This window comes from Bos taurus, chromosome 7 (genome assembly GCF_002263795.3).
Source record: "Bos taurus isolate L1 Dominette 01449 registration number 42190680 breed Hereford chromosome 7, ARS-UCD2.0, whole genome shotgun sequence".
Taxonomy (NCBI): domain Eukaryota; kingdom Metazoa; phylum Chordata; class Mammalia; order Artiodactyla; family Bovidae; genus Bos; species Bos taurus.
Genome location: NC_037334.1, coordinates 17360114 through 17384700, shown reverse-complemented (window position 1 = coordinate 17384700; position 24587 = coordinate 17360114). Strand labels below are relative to the sequence as shown.

Genomic DNA, 24587 nt, shown 5'->3' with positions numbered 1-24587 from the left:
TGCAATCCCATGGACTATAGCCTGCCAGGCTCCTCTGTCCATGGGATTTTCCAGGCAAGAATACTGGAGTGGGTTGGCATTTTCTCCTCCAGGGGATCCTCCTGACCCAGGGATCAAACCCGTGTCTCCTGCACTGGCAGGCAGATTCTTTAGCAGTGAGCCACCTGGGAAGCCCAAGATGTTCACAGTAAGGTCTCTTAAAGTGAAATCATCAAGTCACATACTTTAAGTATGTACAGTTATATTTGTCGAGTATTCCTCGATAAAGCTGGAAAAAATAAAAGACTCAAAAAATTAAAAGTCAGATGAGAGCTTCCCTGGTAGCTCAATGGTAAAGAATCCACCTGCCAATGCAGGACACGTGGGTTCGATCCCTGGTCCAGAAAGATCCCAAATGCCTCAGGGCAACAAAGCCCCTGTGTCACAACTACTAAGCCTGAGCTCTAGAGTCCTCAGGCTGCAAATACTGAGCCCACGTGTCACAAGTACTGAAGCCCACGCACCCCAGAGCCCATGCTCAGCAACAAGAGAAGCCAGCCATCACAGTGAGAAGCCCATGCACTGCAACTTGAGAGTAGACCCTGCTCTCTGAAACTAGAGAAAGTCCTGCACAAAACGAAGACCCAGCACAGCCAAAAATAAACAAGCAAATTTTGAAGTCAGATGAAAGAGGTTTTTTTTTTTAACATTTGGAAAAATTTCATTTCTGACCCAAGAATTGAAACTTGAGCCTCTAATTAATTGAAGAAGAATTTGAAAATACATTATCTGGTCTTCTAGTTCTAAGTAGAAGATACTTTATATAACAAAGTCTATATTGAATATGGTATCTTGCACTTCAAAATTTGTTGAGTGTAGATCTTATAGTGTTCTTACCACAAAAACAAACAAAAAGCTGAAACAAAGGGACACAAGAAACTTTAGGAAGTGTTGGGTAGGTTTTGTTATTTTGATGGTGGTGCTGGCATCACAGGTGTTTGCATATGTCCAAATTCATCACATTTTATGTAGCGTGTGCTGTGCGCTCAGTCGTGTCTGACTCTTATGACTGTAACCCACCGTGCTCCTCTTTCCATGGGATTCTCCAGGCAAGAATACTGCAGTGGGTTGCCATTTTCTACCGCAGGGGATCTTCCCAACCTAAGGATTGAATTCACGTTTCCTGTGTCTCCTGCATTGGCAGGCAGATTCTTTACCTTTGTATAATAATTATACCTCGGTATAGCCATAAAAAAAAACTGAATCCCATTACTTTTAAAACACATTAAAAATTGTCCTCACAAGATATTCAATGTAGGCCCCTGTGCTATATATTAGAACCTTGCTGTCTATTGATTCTAAATGTATAGTTTGCATCTACGAACACCAAACTCCCAGTCCATCTCTCCCCCTTCCCCCTCCCCCCGGCAACCACAAGTCTGTTCTCTACATCTGTGAGTCTGTTTCTGTGTAAACACAATTTTGCAATAATTATAAATGGAAAGTAACATTTAAATTGCATAAAAAATTTAAAAACAAAAACTTTAGTATAAAAAATTTTATTGGCGTATAGTTGATTTGGAATCGGTGAATTTAACTCAGATGCTCATTATATCTACTATTGTGGACAAGAATATCTCAGAAGAAATGGAGTAGCCATCATAGTCAACAAGAGTCCCAAATGCAGTACTTGGATGCAATCTCAAAAACGACAGAATGGTCTCTCTTTGTTTCCAGGGCAAACCATTCAATATCACAGTAATCCAAGTCTATGCCCCAACCAGTAATGCTGAAGGAACTGAACAGTTCTATGAAGACCTATAAGACCTTCTAGAACTAACACGCAAAAAAGATGTCCTTTTCATGATAGGGGACTGGAATGCAAAAGTAGGAAGTCAAGAAATACCTGGTAAGTGCGCTCTGCGGCTCCGCGAATCTGTCTCTTGCTTCAACAGTGCTTTGATGGAACAGACCCAGGGACGCCCCTTGCTCCAGCCTCTGACCACCCTCCAACCTTTTTTCCAGTCGCAGCCTCAGGAGTCAGCCACTCAGCTGTCCGCGATCATCAGGACCAGCCACCATTTTTAAACTCCTTATTACCGACCAATCACGAGCTCCCAGATTCGTTAGAATTATTCTACCGAAGTGGAGGCCGCAGTCAACCGCCCGGTTAACATGCAACTGTGGGCCTCCTGCACCTACCTCTCTCTGGGCTTCTATTTCGACGGCGAAGATATGGCCCTGGAGGGTGTGGGTCACTTTTTTCGCGAATAGGCCAAGAAGAAGCACGAGGGCGCAGAGCGTCTCTTGAAACTGCAAAACCAGCGTGGCGGCTGCGCCCTCTTCCGGACGTGCAGAAGCCATCTCAAGACGAGTGGGGTAAAACCCAGGACGCTATGGAAGCTGCCCTTCTCCTAGAGAAGAACCTGAATCAAGCCCTGTTGGATCTGCACGGCCTGGCTTCTGCCTGCAGAGACCCCCACATCTGTGACTTCCTGGAGAACCACTTCCTAAATGAGGAAGTGAAACTCATCCAGAAGATGGGTGACCACCTGACCAACCTCTGCAGGCTGGCTGGTCCCCAGGCTGGGTTGGGCGAGTATCTCTTCGAAAGGCTCACCCTCAAGCGTGACTAGGAGCTTCTGTAGACCAGTGGGCTTTGAAGAACCCGCCTAACATCAGGGCTGCCTGAAGCCCCTCTCTGCAGCTACTAGGCAGCTTTTTAACACCCTAGAGCCCACTCTCAAGCCTTGGACCAAATGGAAACAATAAAGCTTTTTGCAGCATTAAAAAAAAAACAAAAACAAAAAAAGAATTACCTGGAGTAACAGGCAAATTTGCCCTTGGAGTACAGAATGAAGCAGGGCAAAGGCTAATAGAGTTTTGCCTAGAGAACACACTGGTCATAGCAAACATCCTCTTCCAACAACACAAGAGAAGACTCTACACATGGACATCACCAGATGATCAGTACTGAAATCAGATTGATTATATTCTTTGCAGCCAAAGATGGAGAAGCTCATTCAGCAAAAACAAACCGGGAGCTGACTGTGGCTCAGATCATGAACTCCTTATTGCCAAATTCAGACATAAATTGAAGAAAGTAGGGGAAACCACTAGACCATTCAGGTATGACCTAAATCAAATCCCTTACCATTGTACAGTGGAAGTGACAAATAGATTCAAGGGATCAGATCTAATAGAGTGCCTGAAGAACTATGGACAGAGGTTCATGACATTGTACAGGAGGCAGTGATCAAGACCATCCCCAAGAAAAAGAAATGCAATAAGGCAAAATGGTTGTCTGAGGCGTCCTTACAAATAACTGTGAAAAGAAGAGAAGTGAAAGGTAAAGGAGAAAAAGAAAGATAGACCCATTTGAATGTAGAGTTCCAAAGAATAGCAAGGAGAGATAAGAAACCTTCCTCAGCGATCAATGCAAAGAAATAGAGGGAAACAATAGAATGGGAAAGTCTAGAGATCTCTTCAAGAAAATTAGAGATACTAAGGTAACATGGAACATTTCATGCAAAGACGGGCTCGATAAAGGACAGAAATGGTATGGACCTAACAGAAGCAGAAGATATTAAGAAGAGGTGGCAAGAATATACACAAAAAAGATCTTCATGACCCAGATATTCAACATGGTGTGATCACTCACTTTGAGCCAGACATCCTGGAATGCGAAGTCATGTGGGCCTTAGGAAGTGTCACTACAATCAAAACTAGTGGAAGTGATGGAATTCCAGCTGAGCTATTTCAAATCCTAAAGATAATGTTGTAAAAGTGCTGCACTCAATATGCCAGCAAATTTGGAAAACTCAGCAGTGGCCACAGGACTGGAAAAGGTCAGTTTTCATTCCAATCCCAAAGAAAGACAATGCCAAAGAATGCTCAAACTACTGCACAATTGCACTCATCTCACACGCTGGCAAAGTAATGCTCAAAATTCTCCAAGCCAGGCTTCAACAGTATGTGAACTGTGAATTTCCATATGCTCAAGCTGGAGTTGGAAAAGGCAGAGGAACCAGAGATCAAATTGCCAATATCTGTTAGATCATCAAAAAAGCAGAGTTCCAGAAAAACATCTACTTCAGCTTTAATGACTATGCCAAAGCCTTTGACTGTGTGGGTCACAATAAACTGGAAAATTCGGAAAGAGATGGGAATACCAGACCACCTGACCTGCCTCCTGAGAAATCTGTATGCAGGTCAAGAAGCAACAGTTAGAACTGGATATGGAACAACAAACTGGTTCCAAATATGGAAAGGAGTACATCAAGGCTGTATATTGTCACCCTGCTTATTTAACTTATATGCAGAGTACATCATGAGAAATGCTGGGCTGCATGAAGCACAAACTGAAATCAAGATTGCCAGGAGAAATATCAATAACCTCAGAATATGCAGATGACACCACCCTTACGGCAGAAAGCAAAGAAGAACTAAAGAGCCTCTTGATGAAAGTGAAAGAGGAGATTGAAAAAGTTGGGTTAAAACTCAACATTCAGAAAACTGAGATCATGGCATCTGGTCCCATCACTTCATGGCAAATAGATAGGGAAACAATGGAAACAGTGACAGGGGGGCTCCTAAATCACAGCAGATGGTAACTGCAGCCATGAAATTAAAAGATGCTTGCTCCTTGGAAGAAAAGTTATGACCAACCTAGACAGAATATTAAAAAGCAGAGACATTACTTTGCCAACAAAAGTCCATCTAGTCAAAGCTATGGTTTTTCCAGTAGTCATGTATGGATGTGAGAGCTGAACTATAAAGAAAGCTGAGTGCTGCAGAATTGATGCTTTTAAACTGCAAGGTTGGAGAAGACTCTTGAGAGTCTTGGACAGCAAGGAGATCAGTCCATCCTAAAGGAAATCAGTCCTGATATTCATTGGAAGGACATGCTGAAGCTGAAACTCCAATACTTTGGCCACCTGATGCAAAAAGCTGTCTCATTTGAAAAGACCCTGATGCTGGAAAAGACTGAAGGCAGGAGAAGAAGGGGAGGACAGTTGGATGGCATCACTGACTCAATGGACATGAGTTTGAGTAAACTCCGGGAGTTGATGATGGGACAGGGAGGTCCATGGGGTTGCAAAGAGTCGGATGTGACTGAGTGACTGAACTGAACTGATTTAGAATGTCATACTGGCTTCAAGTATACAACATAGTGGGCTTCCCAGGTGGCTCAGTGGTAAGAATCCCCCTGCAACTGCAGGAGAGGAAGGAGATATGGGTTTGATCCCTGGGTTGGGAAGATGCCTGGGAGGAGGAAATGGTAATTCACTCTAGTATTCTTGCCTGGAAAATTTCATGGACAAAGGATTCTGGTTGGACACAACTAAGAATGCACGCGTGCATACAATATGGTAATCCAGTACTTTTGCAGATTATATTCCATTAAAGGTTATTACAAAATAATGGGTAGAGTTTCCTGTGCTATATAGTAAATCATTGTTGCTTATCTATTTAATAGATAGTATTTTGTATCTATTAATCCCATAGTCCTAATTTGTCTGTCCCCATCCTTGATAAGCACAAGTCTATTTTCTATGTCTGTGAGTTTGTTTCTGTTTTTTATATTCCATTCATTTGTTTTTTTAGATTCCACATATAAGAGATAATATAGAGTATTTGTCTTTATCTGCCTGACATTTTACTAAGCATAATATCCTTTAGGTCAATCTGTATTGTTGCAAATAATTTCTTATTATTTCTTTCTTTTCTATGGTTGAATAGTATTTCGTTGCATGTGTGTGTGCGTGCATGTATATGTGGGAAGCTTCAGATTTTAAATGATAGTGTCTCATGAAGAGCAATTTTCTTTCCAGATGGTAGGGGAAAGCAGAAAGTCTCTTTGTGTCTACTGGGACGAGCTGGTCTGGTCTAATGAAGGGTGCCACGTGATCTTTTCCGACGGAACTCGAACTGTATGCAGTTGCAGCCATCTGTCCACCTTTGCCGTCCTCATGGCCTCGGTCGAGCTGAAGGTACGTGTGTAAACACACATGACGCTGAAAATCAGCTCTGCTGCAGGGTGGTGCTGGGGTGGAAGGCAGGGATCTTCAAAAAGAAGATGAAAAAATATTAGCAGAGGAACAGCTATGTATCTTCCTCTCTTCTTCCTTTTTTCATTTTTTTAAATTCAAGGATAATGCTTTACAATGCTGTCTTAGTTTCTGCCATACACCAACATGAATATGTACACCAACATTCCCTTCCCTTTTGAGTTTCCCTCTTACTGAAACTGCATCCCATCCTATTAGGTCATCACAGAGTACCAAGCTGAACTCCCTGTGCTATTCAGCATCTTCCAGCTAGCTTTTATTTTACACATGGTAGTGTACTTGTTTCAATGCTACCTGAGAAGCCACAGTGTATATGCTCCAATGCAACTCTCTCAACTGGTCCCACCCTCTCCTTCCCCTGCTGTGAACACAAGTCCATTCTCTATGTCTGAGTCTCTATTCCTGCTCTGCAAGTACATTCATTCATCAATACCATTTTTTCTAGATTCCATACGTATGCATTAATATAAATTTCTCTTTTATCCTGTTAAAAAAATACTACTCTTTTAGGAGGTGTGTAGTGGCATCTCATTGTGGTTTTAATTTATATGACCCTGATGACTAATGGTGTGGAACCTCTTTTCATATGTTCTCGTGGGATAGAACTTGTGAGTGAAACATCCCTTCTATCTGGGAAACTAGTTGTCCAAAACCACTGCATTCAGCCTTTAGGAATTTGGTGAACTTCTGATGGATTTCTTCACACCCACTCCTGTAACAACTACCTGTTCCTTCTGTGCTCTGTTAAAACTGAAATAGTTCCCATGTCTCATCTCCCTTGGGAAGAATTTGAGTTAACGTCTCCTCTTTGCTGTGCAAACTCATCTCTGCAATGAGATCGAGAAAAGTTACTATTTTATTGGCTATCATTTTTTTATTGTTTGGATGAGAGTCATGTTTCATTGCAATATTCTACATCTTTTTAGAAAATTATTTATTTTTGGCTGCCTGGCTCTTCATTGCTGCACATGTGCTCTCTCTAGTTGCTGTGCCCAGGCTTCTCACTGTGATGGCTTCTCTTGTTGCAGAGGAGCCCAGCAGTGGGCTCTAGGGCACGTGGGCTTCACTAGTTGCAGCAGGTGGGCTCAGTACTTGTGGCACACGGGCTTAGTTTCCCCACAGCATGTGGGACCCTCCCAGACCAGGGATGGAACCCATGTCCCCTGCAATGACAGGTTGATTCTTCACCAGTGGACTACGAGAGAAGTCCAGTCTGGCCCCTATTGGTCTGCTCAGTTTCTCACGAGGAAATTACCACTGTGGGTTGAGAGTTCTTATTGGGAACCACAATTGGCTTATTGGCTTATTGGGAACCACAGCATCCAAAACAAAAACCAGTTGGGATCTCTTTTCTCCTGATGCATCTAGGAGGATCCCGTGCTGACCATGATCACCTACGTGGGGCTGAGCCTCTCTCTGCTCTGCCTCTTCCTGGCGGCCCTCACCTTCCTCCTGTGTCAATCCATCCAGAACACCAGCACCTCCCTCCACCTGCAGCTCTCCATCTGCCTCTTCCTGGCCTACCTCCTCTTCCTCACAGGCATCAAACGGACAGAGCCTGAGGTAGGAGAATTAGCCAAAACCCTTTCTTACTTGTTTTTTATTTTGGCCAGGCTACATGACTTGTAGGATGTTAGTTTCCCCACATAAGATTGAATCTAAGGCCACAACAGTGGAAGTGTCAATTTCTAAACTGGACTGCCAGGGAATTCCCTTCTTCTTTTTTTATTTTTAATTTTTTTTTTGAACACCCAAATCTTTTATCGAGGGGGGACATTTCCGGGAGGCCTCCCACTGCACAGCCTGTTCGTTGACGCTGCTTCCTGAGTCCTGTGGCTTCGTCACATCCGGCAGCTCAGGCGGGCTGGGCCTCGAATGCCTCACCTGCCCTGAAGGCTAGCCCCACAGTGGCAGGGGCCTGAGGCCGTGCTGTCTGGCTGGTGAAGCCTCACTCTCCCAACGTCTTGCCGTCGTCGTCCAGAAGCTGGTCGTCCTTGTACAGCCGCTGCTCATCGGGAGGCCGCTTGAGGATACCCTCGACGATGCGCTTCTGCTCGAACACGGTGCTCGACTCCTTGGCATCCATGAAGACGGTGGTCTTGTGGCGCCCGATCATGAGGAACAAACACATCTTGGCGGCGGCGGGCCGGCCTGAGCGCGGAGCCAGGGTCCCCCGCACGGCCCGGCACCCCCGCCGCCCCCAGCCCCGGCCCGGCCCCGGCCCAGCGCCCCTCCCCGCAGGCCCCTCTTCTTTTTTTTTAACCAGCTTTTTCTTTAATTTTTATTGGAGTATGTTGCTTTACAAGGTAGTGCTAGTTCCTGCTGTACGGCAAAATGAGTCAGTCACACACATATACATATCTCCCTCCCCTTTGGGGCTTCCTTCTCATTCAGGTCACCAGAGTGCTTTAAGGAGAGCTCCCTGTGATATACAGTAGGCTCTCATTAGTTATCTATTTTATACACAGTATCAACTGTATAATTCATCCATCTGTAATTTATCCTTTTTAAATGTACACCTCAGTGGCTTTCAGTATATTCGTGGAACTGTGTATTCCCATGGGTTACTTAGTACTCATTACATGTTCATACCCTCAAATTACATCAACCGTATCCTCCCAACCTCTGTCTCCTGGCAATCAGGTCTTTACTCATTTTTTTCTTTTAACAAAGAAATTTTTAGATTTCTGAGATTTTTTAGATTCCATTTTTATTTTTAGAAAACAGATTATACAGTATTTGTCTTTGTCTGACAATCTCCTGAGCATAAGCACTCAAGGTTCATCTGTGTTGTTGCAGAAGGCAGGAATCCTCCTTTCTCATGGCTAAATAGTATATTAGATATGTTGCTGGAAAATTCCACAGGCAGAGGAACTTGGCATTATCTATGTCTATAATCGGAGAAGGCGATGGCACCCCACTCCAGTACTCTTGCCTGGAAAATCCCATGGACAGAGGAGCCTGGTGGGCTGCAGTCTGTAGGGTCGCTAAGAGTCGGACACGACTGAGCGACTTCATTTTCATTTTTCACTTTCATGCATTGGAGAAGGATATGGCAACCCACTCCAGTGTTCTTGCTTGGAGAATCCCAGGGACGGGGAGCCTGGTGGGCTGCTGTCTATGGAGTCGCACAGAGTCGGACACAACTGAAGAGACTTAGCAGCAGCAGCAGCATGTCTATAATAGACACAGATATGTTGTTGTTTAGTCACTAAGTTGTGTCCAACTCTTTTGCAACCCCTTGGACCACAGCCTGCCAGGCTCCTCTGTCCTTGGGATATCCCAGGCAAGAATACTGAAGTGGGTTGCTATTTCCTGCTCCAGGGGATCTTCCTGACCCAGGGATCAAACCCACATCTCCTGCATTGGCAGTCGGGTTATATACCCACCTGAGCCACCAGGGAAGCCCAGATATAGAGACAGAGATATAAAACCGTCACCCTGATCAAGATATAGAACATGCCCAGAACGCACAGAGTTTTCTTCATGTCCTTTCACCAGTTAATTGTCAATTTAAAAACTTGTACATTGCTTTACAATAATTAGCCTCCAACTAAAATAAAGAAATGTTTTAAAAAAGAATAAAACTGAAGAGGCTTAGATGCCTTAGGTATCTTCATAATATGCTGAAAGGCAAATTATGGGATAAAATATGTCCATACTTGTTAAAACTGCTTATAGATGGATCATGAAAAATTGTAAATATATAGGAAATAAATGTCTGAGGTGGTTCTTATGTAAAAAAAAAAAAAAAAAAACTTGTACAGACTGAATGAACGATGCACAGTGGAGATGGGTCCTGAGGGTCACTGATTTATGATTCCAAGCCAGCAGGTTTGATATCAAGCATTGTTTCATGCAACAGCATCTCCAAGGAGTGAGGGGGAAAAACCAGGAAATGAATGGAGTTTTACAAGGAATGAGAGGTTTCTGGAAAGACTCAGGACATGATTCCAAACAGAGGAGGGTTTTATTCATTGTGAAAAGAGAGTCAGTGGTCCAGAAGAGATCATGAGAGGTGTAGAAGAAACCCATTACCCTCGGACAATGGACAGTGGCCACTGTTCTCTTGAAATGTGTGGAAAGCAGTGTCCTCAAACAAAAGTCAGGTTATACTTTTATCAAAGACATGGAGTGGGAGGTGGAGGGGTGGGCGTCATTTCCCTGGTGGTCCAGTGGTTAAACTGCACACTTCCAGTGCAGGGAGCATGGGTTCAATCCCTAGTCAAGTAACTTAAGATTCCACATGCTGCACTGTACAACCTAAAGAGAGGGGGAAATGACTTGTTCAAGTTCCAGTGGTCCTAAAGACATGGAGGGAACATTCAGTGAATATGAAGAAGGGTGGGGGAGGGTTTGCTTACTACAGAAAATGTCATTCAGAGCAGATGCTTTCATAGTGGAGGAAACCACAAGCTATTGGCTCAAAAGAGAAAACTATGGGGCTTTATGGGGATAAGAATATTGGGGGAGTCACTCACTCATTCATTCATTCATGTACCCAACATATATGCCACACAGACCAGAGTGACTTCAGTTCTGGGCAGTGACCGAAGATGGAAGAGACAGTGATCATGGCAGGACAAGCAGGCCATAAGCTTTCTACGAGGATTAATTTCATCCTCAGAAGGGCAAAGGGGGCAGGGAGGTGGTTAAGGGTTCTTGGAATGGAGACAGCCCTGGCCAGCACTAGCTTCATCCGACTCAGAGAAGTCTAGCATCCATTAGCCAACAGGCAAAGGTCTATCTGATTTCTGCAGTCCTTAACACACTTTGAATATTGTCTTCCTCCATTTTAAGATGGACAAAGATCTCTTTGAACTTTAGTTAGCTAGTTAGCTATTTTTGGCTGCGCTGGGTCTTCGTAGCTATGAGCTTTCTCTAGTTGCAGCATCTTCCTTGCAGTACATGGATTTCTCACTGCAATGGCTTCTCTTGTTTCAGAGCATGGTGTTTGGGCTTAGTTGCCCCATGGCATGTGGAATCTTGCCAGACAAGAGATCAAACCTGTGTCCCCTGCATTGGCAGATGGATTTTAAGCCCTGGACCACCAGGGAAGTCCCCCATTCAACTTTAAACATGATACATTTTCAGTTTTTCTTGGGTGGCCCAAGTGACACCCTGCCAAGGCATGGGAATAGACAAGGGGGACCATCCATCTGTTTGGAGACATGACTCTAAAGAGAAGAATGACATGTGAAGAAGGCTAAGGAGCATCTCTCACCAAAGTTACCCAGAGACAACCCTGGTGAAGAGCAGATGGTGAGGTCATTGCACCCAGGACTACTCCAGTGCCCCCTCTCCCCCCAGGTGCTGTGCAAGGTCGTCGCCGGTGGACTGCATTACCTCTACTTGGCCGCCTTCACCTGGATGTTCCTCGAAGGGCTGCACCTCTTCCTCACTGTCAGGAACCTCAGGGTGGCCAACTACACCAGCGCAGGCAGATTCAAGAAGAGGTTCATGTACCCTGTAGGCTACGGGGTCCCAGCGGTGATTGTGGCTGTGTCTGCAGCGATCAACCCCCAAGGATATGGCACCACTAAGCAGTGAGTCCGGTGCTGAAAATGTGCTGTCGGGGACGTGGGTACACACGTGTCTCCCTGGGAAACTGAGGGTGGAAGGAAGGGTGGAGTAGGTCACGACTCAGGCTGAGAACAAAGATGCTGAACATTTATTTCTCCAGCCCCTGGGGCGAAGTGTTTCATATACACCATTTCTCATGTCTATCAAAACATCCCTAGAGGAAAGTGCTCCAATTGTTCCCATTTTGTATACTAAGCAAACTGAGGTTCAGAGAAAAAGGTGAACGACTAGTGTAAAGTAACACGGACAGTGAACTGGAAGGAGCATGAATTTTTATTTTTTATACAAATGTCTATATTTATAAATGTCACATGTTTATAGATCTTTAATACTTCTATTACTGAAAGTAATAACTAGTTTTATAAAAAATAATATTCTAATAAAGAACCTCTGTAATACCACTAAGCCCAGTATGTGTTAGTCATTCAGTCACATCTGACTCTGCAACCCCATGGACTGTGGCCCACTAGGCTCCTCTGTCCATGGAATTTTCCAGGCAAGAATACTGGAGTGGATTGTCATTTGCTACTCCAAAGTATCTTCCCGACCTAGAGTTTGAACCCATGTCTCCAGTGTCTCCTACTTTGGCAGGTGGATTCTTTACCAACTGTACCACTTGAGAAGCCCCTTAAATATATATACATATAAATATATACTTTTATAAAAATGGGGTCATGATAAAGATACTGCATGTAATTTGTTTATTCCCTTAATACTCTCCAGACCAGAATACTGGAGTGGGTAGCCTTTCCCTTCTCCAGGGGATCTTCCCAACCCAGGGATCAAACCCAGGCCTCCCGCACTACAGGCAGATTCTTTACCAGCTGAACCACAGGGAAGCCCAAGAACACTTGAGTGGGTGGCCTATTCCTTCTCCAGGGGATCGTCCTGACTCAGGAATCCAACCAGGGTCTCTTGCATTGCAGGCAGATTCTTTACCAACTGGGCTATCAGGGAAGCCCAATATATATATATATAATATAGATGTAAATGTATATTTTTTTTATAAAAAATGGGATCATGATAAAGGTATTGCATGTAATTTGTTTATTCCCTTAATAATATATAGTGGACTTTTTCCACATTAGTACAGATACACATCATCATTCAATGTAGTACATTGTATATTCTTACCATCTTTATAAAATTAATCTCTAAGCGATAGACATCTGAAATTCTTTACAAATTTTTGCTGTCATAACCAATGCTTCCATAAACTTGAAGGAGCATGAATTCTAGACTTGATTGCTGCTAAGTCGCTTCAGTCGTGTTCGACTCTGTGTGACCCCATAGACGGAAGCCCATCAGGCTCCACCACACCTGGGATTCTCCAGGCAAGAACATTGGAGTGGGTTGCCATTTCCTTCTCCAATGCATGAAAGTGAAAAGTGAAAGTGAAGTCGCTCAGTCATGTCCAACTCTTAGTGACCCCATGGGCTGCAGCCTACCAGGCTCCTCCGTCCACGGGATTTTCCAGGCAAGAGTACTGGAGTGGGGTGCCATTGCCTTCTCCGCTAGACTTGATTACCTGGTTCCAAATTCAAGGTTCCTCACTTACTAGCCTAGTGACTCTGAGGACAGTTAAATTCTTTCCTAGGTTTTCTCATTTGTAAAATAGAGTAATACTGTCTACTTCCAAGTATTAGAATGGTACCTGACACATGTAAATGCTATATGCATGCTCAGTCGCTTCAGTTGTATCCAACTCTTTGTGACCCTATGGACTGTAGCCCACAGGCTCCTCTGTCCATGGGTTTCTCTAGAATACTGGAGTGGGTTGCCATGCTCTTCTCCAGGGGCTCTTCCCCACCCAGGGATCAAACCCATGTCTCCTTCATCGCCTGCATAGCATGTGGATTCTTTACCAGTGAGCCACCTGGGAAGCCCAAAAAGTCCTATATAAATATTCTCTATTGCAGATCATGTATTGTATTCCATTACCTTTGTAAAATGCTGCTACTGTTGCTTTCTGTTTTTCAGTTGCTGGATCAACATAGAGAAAGGGTTTATCTTGAGTTTCTTAGGACCCGTATCAGCCGTCATCTTGGTAGGTTTGTAGTGTGCGTGTGTCTGCCTCAGGTGCCATGTGTGTATAGAGTATGTGTGCGTGCTATGTAGTATTCAACTTAATTTGAAGATCAAAAGAGGTACTATTTTTTATTTTTTATTGCAGTACAGCTGATTTATAATGTTGTGTTAGTTTCAGGTGTACAGTGAAGAGATTCAGCCATATATATAATGGAAAGTAAATGGAAAAAGTATATTATATATATATACACACACACACATATATATATACTTTTCAGATTCTTTTTGATTATAGCTTATTACAAGGTATTGAATATAGTTCTCTATGCTATACAGTAGGTTGTTATTGTTTATCTGTTCATATATAGTAATGTGCATATGTTAATTCCAACCAGCTACTTTATCCTTCTCTCCACTTCCCCTTTGGTAACGATAGTTTCTTTTCTGTTTGTCGGTCTATTTCTCTTTTGTATTTAAATTCATTTGTGTATTGTTTTTAGATCCCACATATAAGCAAGAACATAATATATTTATCTTTCTCTGACTTGACTTCACTTAGTATGATAATCTCTAGTTGTAACCATGTTGCTGCAAATGGCATTATTTCATTCTTTTTATGACTGAATAATATTCCATTGTATATATGTACCACATCTTCTTTATCCATTCCTCTGCTGATGGACATTTAGGTTGCTTCCATGTCTTGCATACTATAAATAGAGCTGCATGAACACTGGGGAACATGTATCTTTTCGAAGTATGGCTTTCTCTGGGTACATGCTCAGGAGTGGGATTGCTGAATCATATAGTAGTTCTAGTTTTACTTTTTTAAAGAATCTCCATACTGATCTCCATCCCGGTTTTACCAGTTTACATTCCTACCAACAGTGTAGGAGGGCAATCTAAGTACTATTTTAACATTCATTTGTTTCCTTTTAATAGTAGATGTTTGAGCATATGTCTTTATTTAAAATTTTTTGAGCATATTTTTGCCATCAAAAAGTCTATAAACAATAAATGCTGGAGAGGGTGTGGAGAAAAGGGAACCCTTTTATACTGTTGGTGGGAATGCAAACTAGCACAGCCACTGTGGAGTATAGTGTGAAGATTCCTCAAAAAAAAACTGGAAATAGAACTGCCATACAACTCAGCAATCCCACTGCTGGGCATACACACCAAGGAAACCAGAGTCAAAAGAGACACATGCACCCCAGTGTTCATTGCAGCACTGTTTACAGTAGCTCAGACATGGAAGCAACCTAGATATCCATCGGCAGACAAATGGATAAGGAAGTTGTGCTACATATTCACAATGGAATATTACTCAGCTATAAAAAATAATGCATTTGAGTCAGTTCTAACAAGTGGATGAAACTGGAGCCTATCATACAGAGTGAAGTAAGTCAGAAAGAAAAGCACCAATACAGTATATTAACGCATATATATGGAATTTAGAAAACAGTAATGACAACCCTATATGCAAGGGAGCAAAAGAGACACAGTTGTAAAAAACAGATGTTTGGACTATGTGGGAGAAGGCAACAGGGGGATGATTTGAGAGAATAGCATTGAAACATGTATATTACCACATGTAAAATAGATGACCAGTGCCCAGTGCAAGCGTGATGCAAGAAGCAGGGCAAAACTAATACAATTATGTAAAGTTTAAAAATAAAATAAGTAGAAAAAAAAAAAAATGGTGCTCTGAAACAGTCCAGAAGGGATGGCTGGGGAGGGAGCTGGGAGGGGGCTTCAGGATGGGGGTACATATGTGCACCCATGGCTGATTCATCTTGATATATGGCAAAAACCACCACAATATTGTACAGTAATTAGCCTCCAATTAAAATAAATTAATAATTTTTAAATAATAAAATTAAAAAATTTTTAAGGAAAAAATTTTTGAGCACATTTAAATGCTGATGAATAGAGAAGAAATCATCCTTGTATCTCTAATATCTAGCATACCATACATACTTAATATATATTTGTTGAATAAACAAATGAGTGGGTGTATAAAAATATAATTGTGAATATGATAGAATTATGTGATTTGGAAGTGATTTCACCAAGTGTTCTTAAATCTTCTTCAGTTTTTATGTTTGTTCGACTCAGGATATAGTCTGATGATTAGTCAGTTTAGGCTACAGTGTGGTACAGTGACAAAGAAGTCCCAACATCTCAGTGGCTTGGCAGAGCAAATACGTTTTTGTGTGCTATTTTTGCAAAGTCCAGTGTGGATCAAGAGGCTCCCCATGTGAGATTCAGCTTTACTTTTTTATGACTGTGCTGGGTCTTCGTTGCTTTGTGCAGGCTTTCTCTAGTCGTGGTGAGTGGGGGCTACTCTTTTTTGGGCGCTCACGTTTCTCATGGAGGTGGCTTCTCTTGTCGTGGAGCACAGGCTCTAGGCATGAGGGCTTCAGAAGTCACAGCACATGGACTCACTAGTTCTGGCACATGAAGTTAGTTGCTCCAAGGCATGTGGGATCTTCCCAGACCAGGGATTGAACTCATATCTCCTGCATTGGCCGGCAGATGGTTAGCCCCTGTGGCACCAGGGAAGTCCTCAGCTTTTCTTTTATGATTCTATTATTTTGACATGTGACCTCCTTGGTTGTTGCTGGAGGGGAAGAGTTGAAGACTGTACGATTCAGGCATATATCACTGTGACCAACATCTCATCCGCTAGAATTCAGCCACATGCCCCAGACTATCTGAAATGAGCCTGGAAAATACCTGCCCATGGCCCGTGTGTGCAAGGAAAGGCGTTGGTGGAGACACCACATTGCACTGCGTTTGTGCCACCTGACCACACACGCATGTTCTTTTGTGGCCTTTCAGGAGCTCCTTGGTGGTATTGTACAAGTATCCCCAGTCTGCTCCAAAGGAATTTCAATATATTCTCTTTTTTTTTTTTTTTTAACTATTTTGCTGTGCTATGAGGCATGTGGGATCCTAGTTCCTGACCAGGGATGGAACCTGCATCCCCTGTATTGGACGCATGGAGTCTTAACCACTGGACCACCAGGGAAGTCCCCAAGTTGCAACATATTCTAACTATAAAATCTCATACCTTTTCCCATGATCTTCAGTGCTTTCTAGTTTGACTCCCTATTTCTTTCTTAGGGAATAGTTGCCTTGCAATGTTGCACAACAAAGTACATTAGCTACAGCATGTAGCATGTTAGTCACTCAGCCATGTCCAACTCTTTGCGACTCCATGGGCCATAGCCCACTAGGCCCTTCTGTCCATGGAATTCTCCAGGCAAGATTACTGGAGTGGGTTGGCACTCCCTTCTCCAAGGGATCTTCCTGACCCAGGGATCGAACCCTGGTTTCCCGCACTACAGGCAGATTCTTTACTTTCTGAGCCATCACATATATCCCCTCTCTCATGGCCCTCCTTCCCACCCACCCCCATCTCACCCCTCTAGGTCATCACAGAACACCCAGCTAAGCTCCCTGCCCTCTACAGCAGGTTCTCACCGGCTATCTGTAACTCTCTACACATGGTATCTTCACACATGGCAGTACACATATGTCAGGGAAAACCATAAAGAGATGAAACAACAACCCTCAGAATGGGAGAAAATAATGGCAAACAGAGCAACTTACAAGGAATGAATCTTCAAAATATACAAACAGCTCATGAAACTCAATATGAGAAGAAACACACCCAATCAAAAAATGGGCAGAAGACCTATGTAGACATTTCTCCAAAGAAGACACACAGATGGCCAAGAGACACATGAAAAGATGCTCAACATCATGAACTATCAGAGAAATGCAGATCAAAACTACAAAGAGTAGTTCACCTCACAGAGGTCAGAATGGCCATCATAAAAAAAAAAAAAAAAATGACTCTGTATGTTGGTCCACAATTAGTATCTTATTTTTTTTCTTTCAGATAAACTTAATCTTTTATTTGATAACCCTGTGGATTTTGAGAGATCGACTTTCTTCCCTCAATAAAGACGTGTCCAAGATACAAAACACAAGGTAAAATGGGTTTAGACAGTTTAATGGGCTTAGCATAGGTTGTAGTCCTAAAGGATTGCTTTTTCAAGCATGCATGCATGCTCGGTTACCAAGTGGTGCCCAATGCTTTGCAACCTCATGGACAGTAGCCCACCAGGCTCCTCTATCCATGGGATTTCCCAGACAAGAATACTGAAGTGGGTTGCTATTTCCTCCGCCAGGGAATCTTCCCAACCCAGGGATCAAATCCACATCTCCTGCATCAGCAGGCAGATTGTTTACCTACTGAGTCTCCGGGAAGCCCCTAAACAGTCATCTGTAGAGAGTTGCCTACCCTGTTAGGAACCACTGTCAAATGAGAATCACCCTTAAAATCATATGCATTTGAAACCTTGAAATTAATGAGAAGATTCACAGAAACAGAAAGTAGAATTGATGTTGCCAAGAGATGAGAGTATGAAGAAATGGGTACTTTTGTTTAATGGATACAGTTTCAGTTTTTCAGGGTGAAATAAAAGCTCAGTAGAAAGATAGTGTTGCTGGTAGTACAACAATGTGAATGTATTTAATGCCTATGAACTGTATGTTTAAATATAGTTGCAGTAAATTTTGTGTTATGTGTATTCTGCTGCATCAAAATAAGTAGTGGTAAAATACCACACTTGCCTGGGAAATCCCATGGACACAGGAGCCTGGCTGGCTACAGTCCATTGGGTCACAAGAGTTGGACACGACTTAGCGACTAACAACCACCACCACCACAAAATATCATTCCAGTTATAAACATTCACATTAGAGGAAAACACCCATGGAATAAACTCATGTTCATCTATTAAAGTTTTTACAATGAAAATAATAGCATTACTTCCAAATATTGCATCACAACCACAGTTTCTCCAAGTCCATCTTGGCTTGAGAAAATTTCACCAGTAACTGGAGAGAATAGGCTTCCCAGGTGGCTCAGTGGTAAAGAATCTTCCTGCCAATACAGGAGATCTAGGCTCAATCCCTGGGTTGGGAAGATCCCCTGGAGAAGGAAATGGCAACCCACTCCAGTATTCTTGCCTGGAAAATCCCATAGACGGAGGAGCCTGGAGGCTACAGTCCATGGGGTTTCAAAGAGTCAGGTATGACTTAGCAACTAAAGAACAACTGGAGAGGAAGGCAGATGGGGCCTGAAGACGGTACAATATACTATTCAAGAGAGAAGGTGGTGAGTTGGTGACTCTCCTTCTTGGTGTTAACAGGATGCTGACGTTTAAAGCCATTGCTCAGCTCTTCCTCTTGGGCTGTTCCTGGTGCCTTGGCTTCTTTCTCACTGAACTGATAAAGGAACCCATCAGATCCATCGTCGCCTATGCGTTCACCATCACCAACGTCCTGCAGGGAGTCTACATCTTCCTGGTCCACTGCGTCCTCAACCAGCAGGTAATAGGACCCATCCTGTCTTCTTCCCAGCTCCCAGCTGGGGTCCTCTCATGCGTTTACCTGGCTAGCCCTTCTCTCCCACATGATGCCCTTCTGCCTGATGGTGTGTTCCCATTTTCCCCAAGCCTACCATTCTCCACTGAGTCCGGGAGTTCAAGCCCCTGTTTGTAGAAACATTTTTTATGTATCTGTAGGATGAGGTGAGTTCCACATCCTACCACTCTGCCATCTTGATTCTCCTTTGGGCATTCAAGTCTCCGTTTTCCAATTTTCCAGTTTCCCAACTCATGAATCTGTAATGAGTATTGGATGGTAGTGGCCCCATTCTTCTCAGATCATGAATATGGGGTCTAACAGCAGCAAAACTAAAGTTTGGGGGACAGTGGTTTCCATTTCTTACTATTCATATTATACGTTAATGATTATTACTTGCTTGGCTCTGGGGGATCCAGGGGCTGCTTTCTGAACAGTGAAGAAATCAGAAATGGGAAACAACATAACTAGACATGAATAACCAACTGTGATTTTCACCTTGGGGAAAATCGTTAGGGAGATATTAAACTATCAAGTAGGGCTTCTTTAGACTTGACGGTCAGGGGCTTAAGGTGGGTAGGAGACAACCAGCCAAAGAAGGGCAGTAAAGCTGATGTGGAAACCCTTGCCAGTCCCAGAACCCAAAGATGTGTAGTGAGGACAGTGCTCTGAGTGTAGGAGAATGTGGTGGTAGTGATGATCCAGGTGCCAGCATTGGCCGGACCACATAAACTTTTTTTTTAATTTAAATTTATTTATTTTAATTGGAGGCTAATTACTTTACAATATTGTATTGGTTTTGCCATACATCGACATGAATCCGCCACGGGTGTACACGTGCTCCCCATCCTGAACCCCCCTCCCGCCTCCCTCCCCGTACCATCCCTCTGGGTCATCCCAGCGCACCAGCCCCAAGCATCCTGTATCCTGCATCGAACCTGGTAACGATAACCTTGTATGTGAGACAGCAAAAGAGACACAGATGTATAGAACAGTCTTTTGGACTCTGTGGGAGAGGGAGAGGGTGGGATGATTTGGGAGAATGGCATTGAAACATGTATCATACCACATAAACTTTTTAAGCAGTGATTTTGCACTGCATTCTGACTTGATAAATAGATGGATTTTGCTAGGTTTCACTCCAGTGGGGTTGTATGGATCTCAGAGAGACGTGTAGTCAGGTATAAATGTAAGAGTTGAACCATAAAGAAGGCTGAGCGCTGAAGAACTGACACTTCAAACTGTGGTGCTGGAGAAGACTCTTGAGAGTCCCTTGGACAGCAAGGAGATCAAAGCAGTTAATTCTAAAGGAAATGAACCCTGAACATACATTGGAACTGATATATATTGGACTGATGCTGAAGCTGAAGCTCCAATACTTTGGCACCTGACGCTAAGAGCCAACTCATTGGAAGACCGTGATACTGGGAAAGACTGAGGGCAGGGGGAGAAAGGGGCAACAGAGGATGTGACAGTTGGATGGCATCATCGACTCAATGGATGTAAGTTTGAGCAAATCCCAGGAGATACTGAAGGACAGGGAAACCTGGTGTGCTGCAGTCCATGGGGTCTCAAAGAGTGGGATAAGACTTAGCAACTGAACATCAACAACAACATTGAGAGGAGGAAGCAGTTCTCAGTGGTTACAGAAAACTGCTCATGCTCTTAAGGATAATATAAATGTTGAGTTATCATTAGCATAAAGGTGCATAGGCTGATCCACAAATAATATCTCTGTAATCACTCATAGGGGCCTCCCTGGCGGATCAGATGATAAAGAATCTGCCAGCAATGCAGGAGACCTGGGGTTGATCCCTGTGCTGGGAAGACCCCCCTGGAGAAGGGCATGGCAATCCCTCCGGTATTCTTGCCTGAAGAATTCCATGGGCAGAGGAACCTGGTGGGCTACAGTACATGGGGTCACAAAGAGCTGGACATGACTGAGCGACTAACACACAGTCACTCATAGATCAATCTATCTGATATGGCCTCCGCGGACCATCTGCAAATAAAAATGGGGGAAAGTACTATTTTCGGTAGCATTGTGCATATAGCCAGAAAGCATTAAAACGCAAGATTTTTGTTTACCATCTTTTTCAGGTGAGAGATGAGTACATAAAATGGCTTAGGAGGATGAATAAAAAGACAGAGTCTGACAGCTACATCCTTTCCAGCTCTACCAGCCAAACCCACATGGTAAGATGATTTCCTCTCCTAGTCCATGCTGTTTCCTAATTTGAATTATTCTCTTCAAACCGGTCGGCAGTTTGGTCTGCCCCTCCCCCAATAGTGTGACTGGACCACACATTGACTCTTGGCACAGGAACCTGTTAGCATCTCTGTCTCAGCTTACTGTGCAATATCTGACACTGAGCATCTCTAGGGTGGGGTAATAGCATACTTACCCACACATAATCTGCACAGTGAAAGATTTTGTTTTTCTGGGATTATTGGTTTCTAAGTGCAAGGGCTTCCCCGGTGGCTCAGTGGTAAAGAACCTGCCTGCCAATGCAGGGGATGCGGATTAGATCCCTGGCTCAGGAAGATGCCCTGGAGAAGGAAATGACAAACCACTCCAGTGTCCTCACCTGGAAAATCCCGTGGACATAGGAGCCTGGCAGGCTATATAGTCCATGGGGTCCCAAAAGAGTTGGACACAATTTAGCAACTAAATAACAACAGCAATCTGAGTCCAAACCTTGGAGTTACAAAAACGTGAATAAAACTCTTTCTAATTTATGTTATACTGTAACTAAGATATCCTTGTTCATGAGTTCCACAAGTTGCCAAACAGGTTTCACTGCTGGTAGGCTCTGAGCCTTAACCAGGCCTGTGCTTTGTAAACCTTCAGAGAGGCCACAGAACTTGGGACTTGCCAAACATGTTTAGCCAGGATTTATTTTTCCAGCAGAAAATGTCTTTACATTTTGTAGAACACTGGTGTTTTTTAAAAAAAGAAGACATAATTTAAGGACTGTTGGCATAGGCAAAATAGTACTTGAAGAAAGTGATAGACATCACGAAACACTTTTCTTCTTTTACTTGATAATGATGAAGGAAAATGAACGGAGGGATAAATAAGACGAGTTTAGGTGAGATGTAAGAGCATGAGAGCTTGGTTTTAGACCTACTTCCAAAATTAATTTGGATGTGAATTTGAGGTCAGTCTCCTCATGGGTGAGTTAAGGGGACCAGACTTCATCAACTTATGCTTACTTTCATATCTTCAACTTTCTGAGATACAAAAAACAAAGTTAAGTACATTAAGCCTGGAAGAAAAACACTCAGACTTGCCCTGGGATCCATGCTTCAATATCAATCTCATCTTTTTGTCAGGAAATTCCCATCAAATGATTTCAAAAATTACTTTCAGGAATATTTCAGCATTAATTATATTTCTGTCTCTCCCACAAATTCACACATGGAGGTGGAGAAATCATCCGACTTCCCGGGGAAAAGAAGCAATACTTCAGTCTGAATGTGACAAGTTCTTCCATATCATCCTCCCAATCACCCTGGAGAAAGAATTAGCCATATGACTCAATCATCCATAAGAACTGATTTATCCTACAGGAGAACTGTTGGCAGAATGTATGCTTAGGTTGAATAATATTTTGTGTAGTGTTGCAGTGTTATTTGCAAATAATTAAGAATAGTGTTTTCAAGTATTTTACGCAGAGACATGTAGGTCTTAAATCTGGTGAGTTTCCAAATGTATATACGTGTATTTGTTGTTGTCGTCTAGTTTCTAAGTTGTGTCCAACTCTTTGTAATCCCATGGACTGTAGCCCACAGGCTCCTCCATCCATGGAATTTGCCAGGCAAGAATAATAGAGTGGATTGCCATTTCCTTTCCCAGGGAATCTTCCCAACCCAGTTTTGAACCCAAATCTCCTGCTTGTATATCTATCAACTGTATCAATCAAATCAAGATATGGAGTATTTGCATTATTCCTGAAAGTTCCCACGTAATCCTTTCAATCATGTATCCCCAGTCTTCCACCCCAGAAACAATTATTCTGATTTCTATAGCAACAGATTAATTCTGTCAGTTCTTAAAGCCCCTATACATGGAATAATACACTGTGTCTGCCTGGTGTCTGCCATGTTTCTCTCATCATGATTTTAGAATTCATCCACTTCATGCATATGTTGCTAGTCTGTGCCTTTTTATTGCTAAGTACCATTTCACACTATTGTATATCACAATTTGTTTATCCATGTTCCTATTGATGTCTATTTGAATTATTTCCATTTTTCTACCATGAATAAAGATGCTATGATCATTCTAATACAATATTTGTGTTTGTGTGTGTGTGTGGCCGCATGTCTCATTTTTCTTGGGTAAATACCTTGGGTGTAATTGCTAGGTCATATGTTAATGATCCACTTTCAAAGAAACTGACAAAACTCTAAAATGTTTGCAATAGTTTACAATAACCCCAGAATATTGAAGAGTTTCACTTCCTCCACTTCCTGAGCACCACTTGGTATTATCAGTACTTTGACTTTTATCCATTTGCATGGGGGACAGAGGTATTTCATTGTGGTTTTTAAAATGTTGAGCACCTTTCCTTGTGTTTCTTTTTCATTTGCATGTCACCCCTCATTAAACATTCAAGAGTTGTTTGCAGGAATTGAGCATGTATGATGCATATGAGTCTTTGTCAGGTACATGCATTCAGATCATTTTCATTTTCTTAACTTCAGTAGAGTTGATTTTGTTGTTGTTGTTATAGTCGCTCAGTCCTTTCTGACTCTGTGACCCCATGGACTGTAGTCTGCCAGGCTCCTCTGTCCATGGGGTTTCCCAGGCGAGAAACTGGAGTAGATTGCCATTTCCTTCTCCAGGGGATCTTCCCCACCCAGGGATCAAACCTATGTCTCCTGAATTGGCAGGCAGATTCTTTACCACTAAGCCACCAGGGAATCCCCACTGTATAGCAAAGTGAGTATTTTTCCTAGACTGTGGATGGTGTCATCCCCTAGGTAGTGTCTGCTCTGTTTTTAGCTCTCTCTGCAATGTGGATTTGGTCCTAACGAGACAGCAGAGCTATTGTCTTTGCAAACGTTATAATGCAGTATCTCCTTGCTGTCCAAGGGACTCTCAAGCATCTTCTCCAGTACCACAATTCAAAAGCATCAGACAGTTAGGATGATGATTTCATGGAGTCTAGGAAAAGCCCCCTGGCTCTGAGTCTAACTCCTCTGAATCTAGCCCAACCTCCCATTGAGGCAGCAGCTGCCAGTGTACCAGGGGGAAGATCCACTCCAAGCTCATTTTAGAACCATTCCCAACTAAAGCAAATGGGCTCACATAGACAGTATACAGACACTCCCAACAAGGACTTGCCTTCAGGACTGGGAAAGGTTACTGTTTCAACCAATTTCATAGGGGCAAAGAGAGAAAGTGAAACACAATGAGAAGGCTGAGGAGTATGTTTCGAATGAAAGAACAAGATGGAACCTCTGGGGCTATCTTAGGAT

The 24587-nt window shown here is 43.0% G+C and overlaps 1 protein-coding gene and 2 pseudogenes across 1 annotated transcript in view; 2 read left to right on the top strand and 1 right to left on the bottom strand.

The window, feature by feature from the left end:
• LOC100337044 (adhesion G protein-coupled receptor E3) overlaps positions 1-23397 on the top strand; it is a 44801-nt gene extending 21404 nt beyond the window's left edge. Inside the window, exons 9-16 of the mRNA XM_002688895.6 lie at positions 5814-5972; positions 7419-7613; positions 11361-11596; positions 13614-13680; positions 17569-17660; positions 18887-19067; positions 21201-21296; positions 22528-23397. Of these exons, the coding sequence (XP_002688941.4) occupies positions 5814-5972; positions 7419-7613; positions 11361-11596; positions 13614-13680; positions 17569-17660; positions 18887-19067; positions 21201-21296; positions 22528-22578 (1077 nt within the window). The 3' untranslated portion in view covers positions 22579-23397. The remainder of the gene's footprint in view (positions 1-5813; positions 5973-7418; positions 7614-11360; positions 11597-13613; positions 13681-17568; positions 17661-18886; positions 19068-21200; positions 21297-22527) is intronic.
• On the top strand, positions 1627-2629 carry LOC107132615 (ferritin light chain-like; annotated as a pseudogene).
• On the bottom strand, positions 7693-9408 carry LOC132345707 (elongin-B-like; annotated as a pseudogene).
• Positions 23398-24587: the final 1190 nt, after the last annotated feature.